We start from the raw sequence: 15,073 nt of genomic DNA, 5'->3' as shown, positions 1-15,073 counted from the left end.
TGGAAGTGACATTCCTGCGCTGGCTTTTTATTGTGCGGCTCCTCCAGACTTTCCAAATGGATCAAATTCTGATAGTGGAACGAGTCATTTCGTGGGTCCCGTTAAAGTCACGTACTCCAGCTTTAAGTCTATAAAGTATCAGGAAATAGTGTAAAATGACCATCACAAGTTTCTTTAGTGATCGACGTCACATTTTCCAAGCTGAAGTCTTGAAATGTCTTATTTTGTTTGTCGAACACGCAGAGAAAGTTCAGCATTTTGTCTTGAAAGGTTTGTTCTGTGGTATATTATTACAGATTATTAGCAGTGGATGACTCATGAGGCTCATGACCTTCCCTCTAAAACAAATTTACCGAGCAGCAGGATAATGAATATGATTGTGATTATGATCGTGAATCTGCTCTCTTTCCATCACCGCTGTATTTAACTCTGAACCACTGTAACAGACTTGACCTTTCAGTCTGCACTTGAGTTGCACAAGCATCAGGAAATTAGGTCGCCTTTGTACAGTATGTCCAGTCCACCTCTTTCATAACCTCCTTAAGCCTAATTGAACTGGTCCTGCTGACGTCAGAATTACTCAGGGAAAAATACCAACACAGATAAACACATTAGACCTCGGATGAAGATGTGACTGTAGGAAGATATTTTTTGTTAATGAGTATTAAAGTGACAGTGAACTTTGGGTTGAACAATTTCTTGGTCTCAGTCTAAATCCAGGCATAATTTACCATCTCATCAGTTGTCTTGTTGGGATTGAAGTATTAGACTTCACCCTATTTATTGATATGTAATGAGTATCTCAAAGGCTCGACTTGGCATTCTCAATACATCTTTTTTTGGAGCATCTATTCAATATTGTTTTTGCCAACTGACCAGATATAATATTGGAATATGCATACACTACTTGCGTTAAATGTAAAAAGCTAATGACTATTAAAGAGGAACTCCACCAATGTTTTAAATGTGTGTTTCCAGATGTTGGGGAGTACTGCTGCTTATGCAGACAGCAGTAGCAGATGACATGTTTTGTGTTTCTAGAAGAAGCTGTGTGAAATCTGATAAATTGCCTGAAGTGATGTCGCTTGAGTCAGCGTCAGTTTGGGCTGAAGACTACAAGTTTGAAAATGAAAAACATCTGGATTGTGGAGTTAGAAAGAACTGAGGTTACCAGACCTCTGTAGCTGCTCCTCATCTCTGCTGGAGGCGACATTAGCCGCTACTAGCGTAACACACCCAGATCTGTACAGTTTAATGGATCGAGTTAAGTGGCATTGTGGGTAGTGTAGTGTTTCTTTAAAGCTGTCCATTGTGAGTCTGACAGTGTTGAAGTATTCCTAGTTTCCTGACTCGAAATCATCCACATCAGTTGTGTCTTTGGTCTGTTTGATGAGCCTCCAGCATCAGGAAAAGATACTCATTGACTGTAACCTGCTGTCTAGTAGCTAAGATGTGGTGGCTTGTCACAGTTTGTGGTAGGAGCTGTCACTTTTTATTTCAAATTCAAATTACATATTTGATTTATTATTCAAAATTCTCACTGTATAAACACAACAGGCTGAGGACGTTTCTTCAGTTTACAGTCGATCTGTTAGCTGACGTTGGAACATTAGCTTGTCGCTTAAGTGAGACAGAGGAGGAACTGTGACAGACTTGCGAAATTAACTTGTGCTGAAGCAGACAGGACAGGAAAAAGCGGTGACAGGGTTGTAAACATAAACTGCAGGACCTAAATGGTAAACGGACTGCGCCTATATAGCATTTCTCTACATAAGCGGACAAAATGTGAGTGCGCAATGCGAGATGCTGGCCTTGGACAAACATGAACATGAGGAGCTGGGGATCAAACCACCAAACCTGGACGACAACTAACGGCAGTAAGTTAAAATTATACAACTTTTTATCAAACACTGACACCTCCAGGCGGCGTCAATTCACAACTGACGGTGAATACATCATCACCCTCTTCCTCATAGAAATGAATAGGGAGAAAATCTTTGGTGACCGCAGCCACAACATATTTTAGGATGGGCTACGTGGGTTACATTCAAATTGACAAGCCTAAGTTTATGGATGTCTTGAGCCACACAAACCTGGTAAAAATGCTATCATGCTCGCTAACTTTCTTTCTGCAGTGTTTGCTAGCTCTCTTGCTCGCTAACCTGTAGCGTATAAGCGCCTGATACTTCTTTGTGTGTACGCTGGGTGAGCAACTTTGGAACAAATTCACTGAAAATGATCAAAGTGGCTCCACTTATGTAAGAAATCCTGTACTTTTTTCTGATTCTTTATTGTGTAATATAACGGTAACGGAGCCATCTGACCTTAGAAATGTTAAATAAATTCCTGTTGTTTGTGGAAAAAGACTGGAAGGGGTAAAAATGTCCAGACAGATAATAGATCAGCTGATTCTCAATTATTCTATAAAGCTGTAAATAAAGATTATTTAAGTCTTATAATGTGCCGTAACTTTCTCATTAAAAATCATCTTAACAGTGACAACATAAAGAAGGATCAGGATTCCTAGAATAATAGCCCTTTCAGCTCTTGTGCTGCAAACACTTTGACCCTCGGGCTCTTCATACTGCTCGGTAGCAGTCTTCGCTCCGGGGCTGTGCCGTTACTGTTGTGATTTTCAGATTTCGCCCGCTGGGACTCGAACCACGGCATCACAAGCTCTCCTCTGTAAACATTCGGTCACAAGGTGCCCCCCCCCACCCCCCCGCCGGCGTGCCTGCTGTTTACTCAGCGGTGTTGACTTGGCAACATGGCGGAGGTGCTGCAGTCATGTTAACATGTATGATGTCAGACCTCCTCGACGTTCGGCCTCATAACACGGGCAGATGTGGCACCTCTGACCCCTTGACCTGGAGAATAAAAGTAAAAAAACAGACGTAAACACGGCGGCTAATGATCTTCCTTCCCACCTCAATGCTCACCATATGGTAACAAAAAAAACAAACAGTGTCTGAATGGCGTCTCTGTTCCCCACCATCAGCTGTCCTAGAAAGGAAAGACGTTCTCGCAAGTGACCCCCCTCCGGTCCCCTCTGATCCAAATATCCGCGGCGATGCTTTGGCTTGATGTGGTGGATCAGCAGACAGCACAGTTTGGTAATGACGCATACTGTTACAGAAGCCGGCGCTTCGCTTGTTGTTGTGGCATTTTGTTTTTATGGTGTCATAAAAAAAAAATAGATCCAGCTCCGGCATCTCCGGGGGGGGAAATGAAGAGCGCTGCAGCGGGACGTAGTTAGAAAACACAACACAGTTTCATTTATTGATACAACAACTTTTCAGCCTCAGCAAAGTGTAAAAACTGTATTGTGATATATTTCAAGATTTTTTTTTGAAATTATGAGTTTCCACTCAGGTTTTTATGGATTTATGTGAATAAAACAGGCGCATTAAAACTTCTAACACTGTTTCTAAATGATTTCAACATCTCTTGCTTGCTGTAACTTATTGGCCAAATACATACTGTGTGATCGGCTGAGATACAGTATATCCACAGACACAGACGTACATATATCTGTTTTTTTTTTTCTGTGTTATTTGTGTGAACTGATCCTTTTAATAGATTTATCGACCACTCCAGTCCTGCCTTTGCTGTGGTGGTTTTGCTCCATGCTGACTGTCAATGACTGCAGGTGGCATCTGGTTGATCCTGCTGCGTTTTAACAAGCAGCAGGTTTTTCTGTGTGTGTGTGTGTGTGTGTGTGTGTGTGTGTGTGTGTGTGTTTGTGCTGAAGATCAAGACAGATCTCTCTTTCCCACCTTTACCGGCTCAATCTTTGTTCCTCTTCTCTTCCATCCATTTTTTTTCCATCCATCTCTCCTTTCATTAGACGCTGGTAGCTGCAGGAATTCTTCTCTCATAATCAAAAGGATCGCCTCACTTTATTCTCCTCTGATGTGTGTCAGCCTGTGTGTATCTTGTGTGTGTGTGTGTGGGTGGGTGTGTGTGTGTACATATGTAGGAGCTTTCCCCGCTGTGTCTCTGAACACGTGTGTGTTGTGTCTTTGCATTTGCACGGGTAGCTACAGTTCATACATGGGGGAAGCCTGCCGGGGAGGGTGTGTGTGATGTGTGTGTGTGTGTGTGTGTGTACACGTGGGTGGGCGTGAGCCGTCTCTGTGGAGATGGAAACCTGCTCTCTGCTTATTGGCTGGTGGACGTCGAGGGGGAGGGGCTGCCGTGGAGGGGCGGTGAAAGGGGGGTCCACAGAGACGAGGATGGAGGCATGCAAAGACATGGGGGAGGTAGAGTATTACTGTTACAGTGAGGAAGGTGGAGAGGGGAAGGGAAGGACGAGAGGAAATACAACACAGAGGTAAATTCACATTTAAACAGGATCTGGATTAACTAATTAACCTCTAACGTTATGGTGATATGTTCACACAGCATAAAGAAATTTACTGAATTCATTGTCTCCCTTACTTTAAATACAGTACAAAAATTAAATGCACATAAAATAAGAAAAAATGTAAAAGATATGTCCATTAATATTAATAGAAATGGCAAAACTAAGAGTCTGCAGCCATGCTAGCGGCTCTGTACGGCTGTACAATGATAATGCTGGTATGTTGATGTTTAGCAGGTATAATGTTTGCTATGTTCACTGTATCGGTTTTGTGTGTTAACGTGCAAACATTCACTAATTAGCACTAAACAAAAAGTACAGCTGAGGCTGATGGGAATGCTGTTTTACCAAAAATGAAACTGTGACCAGATGATGGTGCTAGATGAAAAGTAAGTCAGGAGATCAGAGCTATGACTGTTCATCTTCCGAGGAACATAAACTTCACAGCGAACCATCTACCGGTTGTCAAGATATTTTACTCCACTTTATCAACCGCAGTCTTGAGAATGATCTCAAGTAGAAAAATCCAGGTGAAGGGCCTGCTGCAAGTCTTAAGTCTTGAACATGATGTGTGTGCGATCTTGATGCAGAGAGTTGGTCAGTGCAGCTCTCTCTCTCTCTCTCTCTCTCTCTCTCTCTCTCACTGAACATACGACCAAACACCTAGAAGCTAACCACGCTTCAGTGGCTTGACAGCTAATGTTAATGTTAAGTCTTGGCCAGATTAGCAAGAGCTCAATAGACAGCCTGCTTCTCTGTGCTGTTGTTATTCTGCCTCTGTTTGACCAGTAGAAAGCTCCCTCCAAGTGGTAAAACTACTGATGAAGACAGAAGCAATATAATAATAATAGAAACAGTTTACCTGCGCAGGTCTACCGTCTACTACACTGTAAATTTCTCAGAGAACTTCACTACAAAGTCAAGAGTTTGTGATATGTAGCCAAAGAAGTGAAGCTGTAGACACAATCACATTCCCGCACATGCTCAGTGACGTCTGCCTCACACAGAACTGCTCTCCAGAGATTGAAAATATGATCGCTGTTCTCAGTTTTTGGAGTCGTTTCTGAACAAACTGACATGACCAAACTCTTCATGACGAAGGAACATGTCACCCAGTGCAGCGATGTGAATCACTGATGTGTCTTTAATAGTTTTTGGACGACAACAGAGGAATAAGATATATCAGAGACACAATACTTGTTAGTAGATCAGTTCGTTGTCGGTTTGGCTCTGCATTTGAGATTTGTTGACAGTAAGAAAAATATCAAAAATCAACAATCATATCATAGAGAAAATAGGGGAAAAAACTTGCATACAAAGGGAGAAAGGCAGCACAAAAAAGAGAGCGAGGAGGAAGGAAGGGGAGGAAAAATGTGTGTGTGTGTGAAACAGAGAGAGAGAGAGAGAGAGAGAGAGAGAGAGAGAGAGAGAGAGAGAGAGAGAGAGAGCAGGGGGAGGAGAGAGAAGCAGCAGTGGCAGCGCTGCATCATCACTACTGCCACTACAGCAGAGAGAAGAGGCAGTTTACTGCCTAATCTCTCTCTCTCTCTCTCTGTCTTTTTCTCCAACACACACACACACACACACATGCATTCACACTCTCTCACTTTACACACACACACTCTCGCGCACACACACACACACATACAGTGGAAGCCAGCCAGCTACCTCTCAACCTCACAAGAAGCTTCACAGAGCGGAGATCCTGGTGACATTATCCATCACTTCTGGATGTTCGCCTGCCTCCACTCGTCTGTTTCCGAGACCGAGACGTTCCGCGTGTGTGTGCGTTTGTGAGAAAGTGTGTGTGTGTGTGTGTGTGTGTGTTCATCCCCGGACTGTGGACGAGGAGGCTGCCGCTTCCAGAGCCGACGCCGTTTCCTTGGACTGTCTTGATTTGGTTTGCTGAGGCAGCCGTCACTGTCAGTGTGGAGGAGTGTTTCGGCATTGTTTTCTTCTTCTTCTGCTTCCTTTGCCGGCACTCAAAGAGCGGAAGTGGATGCCTGGATTTTTCGGTGGCTGTGTGCAGGAGCAGAGTGCTTACCTCAGGATTTGCAGTCGGGGGGGCGGGTGGGAGGGGGGGGGGGGGTATGATAAACAGCTGCGAGGGGAGGACAGTTTGCACTGCAGTATCAGACTGGTATCTCTTGTTCTACATTGGGGATTCTTTTTCCCCTCTCGAGGTTGCACACATGCACATATTTCACACCCAGCAGCAGCAGCAGCAGCAGCAGCGGCAGCAGAGTCTGGCTGCGTTTTGCATGCGCCGATGGATTACCGCTACTTTAAGGACGGGGCTCCCTGCCCACTGAAGGAGAAAAGATGCTGATTTAAGAAGAACAGGAGACACCCTTTGTTTTTAAAGCAGAAGACGAGCAACTTCAGGATTAAAAGAGAGACTTGTCTGGCAGGATGACGGCTACGCTGAGCTGAAACCGCCTCCCCCTCCTCCTCCCTCCCCCCCCTCCAGTCCAAACATGAACTCTTCCTCCGATGCCAACCAAAGCGGCTCTCCCCCGTTCTGCCTGCTGGGCACCGTGGGTTACTCCCACAGCCTGGATACCTGCGTGCTGGAGGTGGTCGTCATCCTCTTCCTCACCGTGCTCATCATCGCCGGAAACCTGGTGGTAATCTTTGTCTTCCACTGCGCCCCGCTGCTGCACCACCACACCACCAGCCACTTCATCCAGACCATGGCCTACGCTGACCTGCTGGTGGGCGTCAGCTGCCTGGTGCCCTCGCTGTCCCTCCTCCACTACCTCCGAGGCCTGAACGAGGAGCTCACCTGCAAGGCGTTTGGCTACATGGTCTCCGTGCTGAAGAGCGTCTCCATGGCCTCGCTAGCATGCATCAGCGTCGATCGCTACATCGCCATCACCCGCCCGCTGTCGTACGCCACGCTGGTGACGCCGTGCCGGCTGAGGGTGTGCATCGTCCTCATCTGGGTTTACTCGGCTCTGATCTTCCTGCCGTCCTTCTTCGGCTGGGGGAAGCCGGGTTATCACGGGGACATTTTTCAGTGGTGCGCCGACTCCTGGAAGACCAACCCGGGGTTCAGCACCTTCATCGTTGGACTTCTGTACGCACCGGCGGCTCTGACCGTCTGCTTCACCTACGGAAGTATATTCCGGATCTGCAGGCAGCACACGAGGGAGATCACCCAACGCCACGCCCGCTTCAGCTCGCAGACGGAGGGCGATAAAGGCGAGCGATGCGAAGGCTGCCCGGACAAACGCTACGCCATGGTGCTGTTCCGCATCACCAGCGTCTTCTACGTGTTGTGGATGCCCTACATCCTCTACTTCCTCCTGGAGAGCGCCGGCCTCTACCACCACAAGGTGGCGTCATTCCTCACAACATGGCTGGCCATTAGCAACAGCTTCTGTAACTGTCTCATCTACAGCCTCTCCAACAGCGTCTTCCGGAAGGGTCTCGGTCGCCTCTTCAGTCCGTTGTTTCCTTCCTGCCTTGGCTGCACGGACGCCAAAAAGGCTCCGGCCCCCGTCAGCCCGCGACCAGACCCTCGATGCCAAGTATGAGCCCCGACGCCAACGGATTTGATTTGGTCACTTTTAAAGGCATCGGCCCCTCTGTGCGTGCTTCGCTCTAAGCTGCGTAGCATGACACAGGTCTTTTTGGTCCCGCAGTAAGATGTGTTGAGGACCCCCCTGCCCGGAGCACAGAGAGGTGCCCGAGCAGACGCCTGTCGGTCGTCTCAGAGGCTGATTTTGTGGGGAAAAAGGAGGCTGTGAAGTTCCTTCTGGGTCTTTGACGAATGTTCTTCGGTGTGGTGCGACGCTGCACGGATCACAAGCTGATGACACGGAGAAAAAGGAAGTCGGTTTGATGATGAAAGTGGACTGAAGGAATAAGATTGTGTCAGTTGAGAGGGTTTAATAAACACTCCTGCCTGCACTGACTTAAAACTCCCAGATGCAAAAAAAAAAACAAAACCATGGAGAGCACATAGCGCGACTTGTGTTGTGTGCTCCACTGAAATGCAAAAAAAAAAATGTTTTAAATCTTTTCATGCCTGACTGAAAAATTAACACATTGTCTTGGTTCTTTCAGGGTAGAGTTAGGTGATGCAAAAAAAAACAAAAAACGTTGAACACACTTGAAACAGACTCCTGATCTGTTTCCCTTTGGGAACTCCAGATGCTAATGAGTGTATGAAGAATATTTCACCAACATCTGATAATCTTCCCGTGTGTGTGTGTGTGAGAGTTAAAATGTGTTTCGGATGGACTTTAAGCTCATTTCCCAGAGAAAAGACTGAGGTTTATTTAGAAGCTTTTAGAAGCTCATGAGTGTTTCTATTTAAAAGGATTCCTCTCTTTTGAAGATGGGTGTTAGTTTGGAGCTCCAAGTATGTTTACACAGTCTCGGGTTTCACATGAAAATGTTGATTTAAGAATTAGCTTTACTTTCTAAGATGGCTGCTGGTCCAAGAGCGTTGCCGGTAAGTTTTTTTCCTGCCAGCAGACAGTTGGCGTATCCTTGTCAGACAGACATTAAATTGTATTTATTTAGAGAGTTTTATTCTCTATTTGAGTTTCCTCCTCAGGTTTATCAGCAGTTCTTTGTTAAGCCTCCGGGCTGTTTGCCTTTGATCTCAGCTGAAACAGTACATCACTATTAAATCACAAGCCACGTTAACGTCGTAAGATAATCACCTCCTGACTCGTCGTGCGGTCAGCGCCAGCGTTGATAATGAATCCGCTGTCTGCCGGGATCCACATGGCCTCGATGCAAAGACTAACTTCATTGTAATCTGTAACTTTTAATGCACGTGTCTCTCTGTTTCACCCCTCCAGCAGCTAATTGCATTCAGATCAGTGAACAAAGTGGAAGAGAAGAGGGAGCGACCTCGTAAGAGTGTGAGAGGGTCAGTGCACTTTTCTGAGAGCCAGTGAGAGTTTGTGGCTTTTTGGTTTCATGTAAATACACCTCAGAGTTTAAATATTTAAACGGCGGCTAACTGGGTCCTTTTTGGAGGATTTTCGGCTGCCCCCCCTCCCCCGATATAAAGCGAGACCTCCGGGGTTAACAAATGATTTTGTGGAAGTGTTGTAATGTAATTTGTCACAGCCAAGAAGGTCAGACATGTTGCACTCGAGACTGAAACTGTTCTGTAGGAGTATTTCACTAAATACTGCACAAATGTTTTGTTTTGAAGTCACAATGAAATGACATTTCTGACAGCGTCTTGCTTCTGAATTTGACATGTCTGTGGTTGAAAAAAGAAGAAACAAAAGGGGGGGGATGTGAGGATTGTTCAGCTAAACATGATGCAACTACACTACATGGCCAAAAGTATATGGACACCCCTGATCATATACTTCTGGGGCTGTTTTTCATACTTTGGGACAGTGAAAACAAATCTTAATTGGAGCTGAACCCATTAATTTAAAATGTTGTTTGTTTTTATTGTTATGTCATAGTAAACTGAATATCTTCAGATTTTTGGAGCAAACAACTTGAAGATGTCGCTTTAGCCTTTATTTTTCACCATTTTCTGACATTTTATAGACTAAACAATGAAGATGAAGTTACCATGAAAGTATGACTTGAAGTCTTCTCTTTATACTTACAGCATCCAAATGAAACATGCAGTGAGTCAAGTCAAGTCGGTTTTATTTATAAATCACAACAGAATTCATCTCAGGGTACTTTTCACATAAAGCAGGTCTAGACTCTTAAAATTACAGAGACCCAAGAATTCCCCCGTGAGCAACGCTTGGCAACAGCGGCAAGGAAAAACTCCCCTTTAACGGGAAGAAACCTCGAGCAGAACTGGGCTTTAGGTGGGCGGCCATCTGCCTCGACTGGCTGGGCTGAGAGAGGAAAGAAAGAGGGAGGGAGGGAGGAGGAGAGAGAGACACGGAGAAGCACAGCAACAACAATAATAATAATAGAAATATGACTAATAATAATAATAGCAGGCGGTCTGCAACCATGACCCATGGAAGCCAGTAACTACTCCTCCACCCAAACTGACCAAATTATGAATCTATGATACAAACCATAGTTATTACACACAGGTGTTTTAACATGTTTGTTCATTTATTTATTGGTTTATTTAACAGGGAAATCAATAAACTCCTCCAAACAAGCAATATTAACTTTGATCTAGCAGGCCAGTGCTAGCCTTAGCTAAAGCTACACTGACTTCTCTGCGGTCGTTATCTGTTAAAATATTAATGTTGATGAATTCACATCTTTACAACTTTTGTTATCCTGCATAAGAGAGAACAAATCCAATCATAGAGGGGAATAAATAATGCAAACCTAGTTTAGCAGAGCAGCAGCAGCAGTAACGGCCATCTCAGCTCCTGACTAGACTGTGACTGAAATTCACATTATTTGATGTGTTAAGCTCCTTTTAAAGTCATATATTTAAATGTATTTAATGCTGTACTAATTTATTATGTTTATGGTAATTATTATGTTGCCTGAAGATTGTTCGAATGAAGAGGTCAGATTTTAGGTGTTATGGTTGGTTCATAGCAGTGATTTCTGGGGTAAAATAAATAAAATTGAAGGTTTTGCATCCTAACCATTTGTAACAGTTTTCCTGGCCAGCTTGAAAAACCTTCTTTGTCTCAAATTCAGCTTTTTCCGTAGTTACCGTCTTTTTTTTTTTTTCTAAGGCAGAATAAAGTGTTTCCAACGTCGTGGCAACACTTTTTTGTTTTGTCCTTTTCCTGTTTCAACGTGACAAAAGCCCCCCTGTGCACAAAGCCAGCTCCATAAAGAAATATGTTTTTCCCCCAGTTTGTTGGCATAGAAGAACTTGGACTGGCCTGCACAGAGCCATGACCTCAACCCCGTCCAACACCTTTGGATGAACTGGACTCGACTCCCGAGCCAGGACTTACATCAGTGTTGGACCTCGTTAATGCTCTTACGGCTGAACGGGAGTAAATCCCTGCAGCAGGGCTCTAAAATCAAGTGGGATGCCTTGACACTGGAGAAACCATTAGCTGATTAATTGATGATGATTAAAAGAAATCTGCTATCCAACTATTTTGATCATAGATTAATCGTTCAAGTCATTTTTTTCAAGCAAAAACACCAAACATTCGATAGTTTTAGGATATTAAATGTGAGAATTTGCTGCCTTTTTTGGTCTTTATACTCCAGTGAATTCAGTTTGTCAGACAAAAGAATAAAATTTTATGACGTCACCTTGTTGTGTAAGATACTGTGATGGACGTTTTTACTGATATTTTATTGATCGTTAGTAGTTCGGGTGACCACATACTTTTGGCAATGCAGCGTATTAAATATGTGTCAAATGTTATTTTAAAAAGTTTCCCCAGGAAGGATTTTTTTGATATAAAAATATGCATTTAGTGTTGAACATGTGTGTACTATAACAAGGGAATTTAACCTTTTAAAACGTTTTAAAAAATAAAAGATTGATAGTTAGGATCATTTAGTCACTCTCTGGAGCTTTAGTGATGACAGGTTTGTCTTGGATGTTGATTGATGTTAAATGAACTTTTAAAAAAGTCATGTTTTATTTCATTGTGACTTTAAAAGCAGCTGTTGCACTGAGGCGGTGTGTTCTTTACATTTTTTTCCTCTCTGAGACACAAAACATTTTTTCACCGCAGGGTTGGAGGAGGGGGAGGGGGGTTCAAGGGTCAGAGGTGAGATTTGAAAGGTTCAGGGTTTAACTGTAGGATGTTTTTTCCAGAGCGACAGATGCACCAGCTGCTGTCAGGGGCATCGAACCTGCTGCCTCCTCTACGCTCTTATTTATAATAACATTTTTCTATGTGACAGTATGTGTTATGTATACAGTATCTGCTATGAAAATGTAATATCCCGCAAAGTATTGAGATGTTTGATCCACGCTTGATTCATTGTAAAAGATTCTCCACCGACAGACTTTTCCTGCATGATTTTCTGGATCAATGTTTCTCTCTCATGATGCTACTGAGAGCAATTTACTGACTACTCCCTGTCTTAAGTATCCTTAACTACTGTTGTGCAACACATGTTTTGTGAGTTCCTGTTTGCTACTGTTCATGCCAGAAAACAAGGATGACCTGCGGGAAACCTTCTGACTTGTCTCGCCAGCATGTGATCTGACAACGTTACTCTGAAAAAATGTGCTGCAGATGACTGATTATTGTAAATAGGGAGGTGTAATCGTCTGATTAAAATGAGATGTTCTTGATTGCTGTCTTCTGGATTGATTTGATACCAAAAATTAAATCATTTATTACAGCACAGTCGGAAAATCCTAATGAATGGAGAGAGAGAGAATCTTTATTAAAGGGCAGGTTCACAATTTTTTCAACTGTGTCTTACAGTAAAACAACAGTGAAAGAGGTTTTACTCGCTGTAATCATCCACAGTGTGTCCACACAGTCATTTAGTGCAAAAATGTATTTAAAAGTTGATGTGAAGCTTATATGAGGCTTCGGCAGTCTGAGTTAGTCATATCAAGTGGATATCTGACACATTTACAGTCTTTTTTAGCATCAAATTCCCTCTTTGTGTTTCTCTGTTGAGCTGCGGTGGAAGTCTAGTAACAAAAAGAGGGACTTTGGCACTAAAAAGACTGTAACATTGAAAGATATCTACTTGATTTGACTTATTTGGACGCTGAAGCTTCATATTAGCTTCAGATCAACTTTTAAATACATTTTGTCCTCCATCACTTCCATTGTAAGGTCATTATGAAGGGATCTTCTAATGGTCAGTATGAACAGGAGGAATGATTACAGCAAGAAAAACATGTTTCAATGTTCATTTGGACTTTGTTTTTTATTTCTATGAATTAATTTAGGAATATAATTGATAGATGAAACTGTTTCTTTTAGGACTGTATCCAACAGCAAATGTTCCCTTGAGAAAGTGAGGAACAACAGTATGAGAGAAACTTATGTTAATACAAATTTGGCAAAAATGACTCATATATCAAAATGTTTCTTCTGTGTTGCACTACTAGCTAGAGATTTAACTGTAGATTTGCTATCTACTGATACAGGATTTGTAAAAAATAATAATATAATTGATGTAAACTATGAAAGTGAAAAGTTCAGCTTTCTTCAGGAACCAGATGTTTTTGCTAGAGGGCCAGATTTGGCCCATGGGCCGCTATTTGCCCACCACTGACTTCCATTGTCAGTGCATTATGAAGGGATCTTCTAATGGTCGGTATGAACAGGAGGAATGATTACAGCAAGAAAAAAACATGTTTCACTGTTCATTTGGACTCTTGACTGTTGTTATGAGACAGAATTGAAAATGGTGAACTCGTCCTTTAACCTCCTTATCAAGCAGCGTTCATAATACAGACTGAAAGGGAGGTTTGTCGGATTATTCTGGATTTCATCTGTGTGAATAGTGAACCCAGATGTTGCACCGCGGCTTCGTCGTAGCTCAGATGTCCGATTGAAAAGTGTCTCAGAAGTAAAACATTTTCAAATAGTCTGTTTTTTTTTTTGTAGACACATGAATCATCACACAGTCTTTGTTTTGTATCTGTATGATTAATGAATTACAGCAACAATTAGTTGATCAAAAGAAAATTTATCAGCAGCAGAGTCATTTTCCAAGTAAAAATGACAAAGATTTGATTGTTCCAGGTTCTTAAATGTGAGAATTTACTTGAATATGTTTGTGTTTTGGACGTTTAATGATAGCATCTCGTGCTCTGGGATATTGTGGTGAACATTTTTCACTGTTTTCTGATGATCTGACGATGATCAAACTAATAATCAATGAATCAAGACCAAGAAAAGCAGCAAATTCTTTAAGAAACTGGAACCATCATCATAAAAAAATCACCTAAACAATTAATTATCAAAATATTTGCAGATTAATTGTCTTTCGATTGACTGGAACTCGACGATCAGTCGATTCGGCAGCTGTTTTAGTAATCAAATGATCTTTTTAGTCATTTTTTTAAGGAACATTTTCTGGTTTCAGCCTCTCAGATGTGAGGATTTGATACTATTATGTCTATATCTTTGGATGCTGGTCTGCTGATCGGACAAAACAAAGACATTTGATGACGTTATCTTGGACGTTTTTCACTATTTTCTGACATTTTATAGACAAAACTATTCATTGATAATTCGATATTCTAATCGTTGCAGCTCTACGTAACAGTACATAGTTTTTTTGTACACTGACTTGTGCTTGTTAAGGGGTTTAATTAGTTTGATTAAGTGAAATTAAATAATTTTCTCCCATGAAAAAAAAGTAAAATCAAATGTGTAACAATAAGTTAATTTGTTTAGCAGGTAATCTGTCCAAAGGTTTGAATGTTGCTGTATTTTATCCTCCTGTGGCTGATTACAGAACCCGTCCAGATGTTTTTTAGCGATCTGACGGACTGTAATTCCTCCACATGTAATGCATTCCTGCGGCTCTGTCTCCAGTGTGTCCCACAGCAGAAAGTCCTGCTTTATTTGGCTCACATGACTGTTCTATTTCTCTGCCAAGTGACCGTTCCCGCTGCATGCTTGTATTTGATGCAATTGATTAGGCTCACATGAAAGTTATCGATCGGGAGAGAGAACATTGAATGTCCCGTACAATGTGGAATTGTTCTGGTCAGGGTTGTTTTTTTTTTTTCTTTTTTTGGGTGTGGGTGGGTGTGTGTGTGGGTGTCGGTGGGTGGATGTGTGTGTGTAAACTGCTGGCGGCTTCAGAGTGACTAAAACATCAGTATATAGCTGTGAC

General features: G+C 42.7%; 1 protein-coding gene across 3 annotated transcripts; it reads left to right on the top strand.

The window, feature by feature from the left end:
• The first annotated feature begins 6,482 nt into the window (after nt 1-6,482).
• On the top strand, nt 6,483-12,554 carry LOC121904168 (probable G-protein coupled receptor 21). 3 transcript variants are annotated; one of them, XM_042421746.1, is made up of 2 exons: nt 6,483-9,251; nt 12,069-12,554. In XM_042421746.1, exon 1 carries the CDS (start codon nt 6,841-6,843, stop codon nt 7,900-7,902), a length of 1,062 nt encoding a protein of 353 aa, XP_042277680.1. In that variant the 5' UTR covers nt 6,483-6,840; the 3' UTR covers nt 7,903-9,251; nt 12,069-12,554. The 3 variants fall into 3 exon arrangements, with proteins under 3 accessions (XP_042277680.1, XP_042277682.1, XP_042277681.1); XM_042421748.1 differs by lacking the exon at nt 12,069-12,554 and having other exon boundaries at nt 6,483-8,825; nt 9,184-9,848; XM_042421747.1 differs by lacking the exon at nt 12,069-12,554 and having other exon boundaries at nt 6,483-8,825; nt 9,181-9,848.
• The last annotated feature ends 2,519 nt before the right edge of the window (nt 12,555-15,073 follow it).

The sequence above is a fragment of the Thunnus maccoyii genome, chromosome 9 (genome assembly GCF_910596095.1).
Source record: "Thunnus maccoyii chromosome 9, fThuMac1.1, whole genome shotgun sequence".
Taxonomy (NCBI): domain Eukaryota; kingdom Metazoa; phylum Chordata; class Actinopteri; order Scombriformes; family Scombridae; genus Thunnus; species Thunnus maccoyii.
The sequence above is the reverse complement of the archived record's forward strand: the minus strand, read 5'-3'. Positions and strand labels throughout refer to the sequence as shown.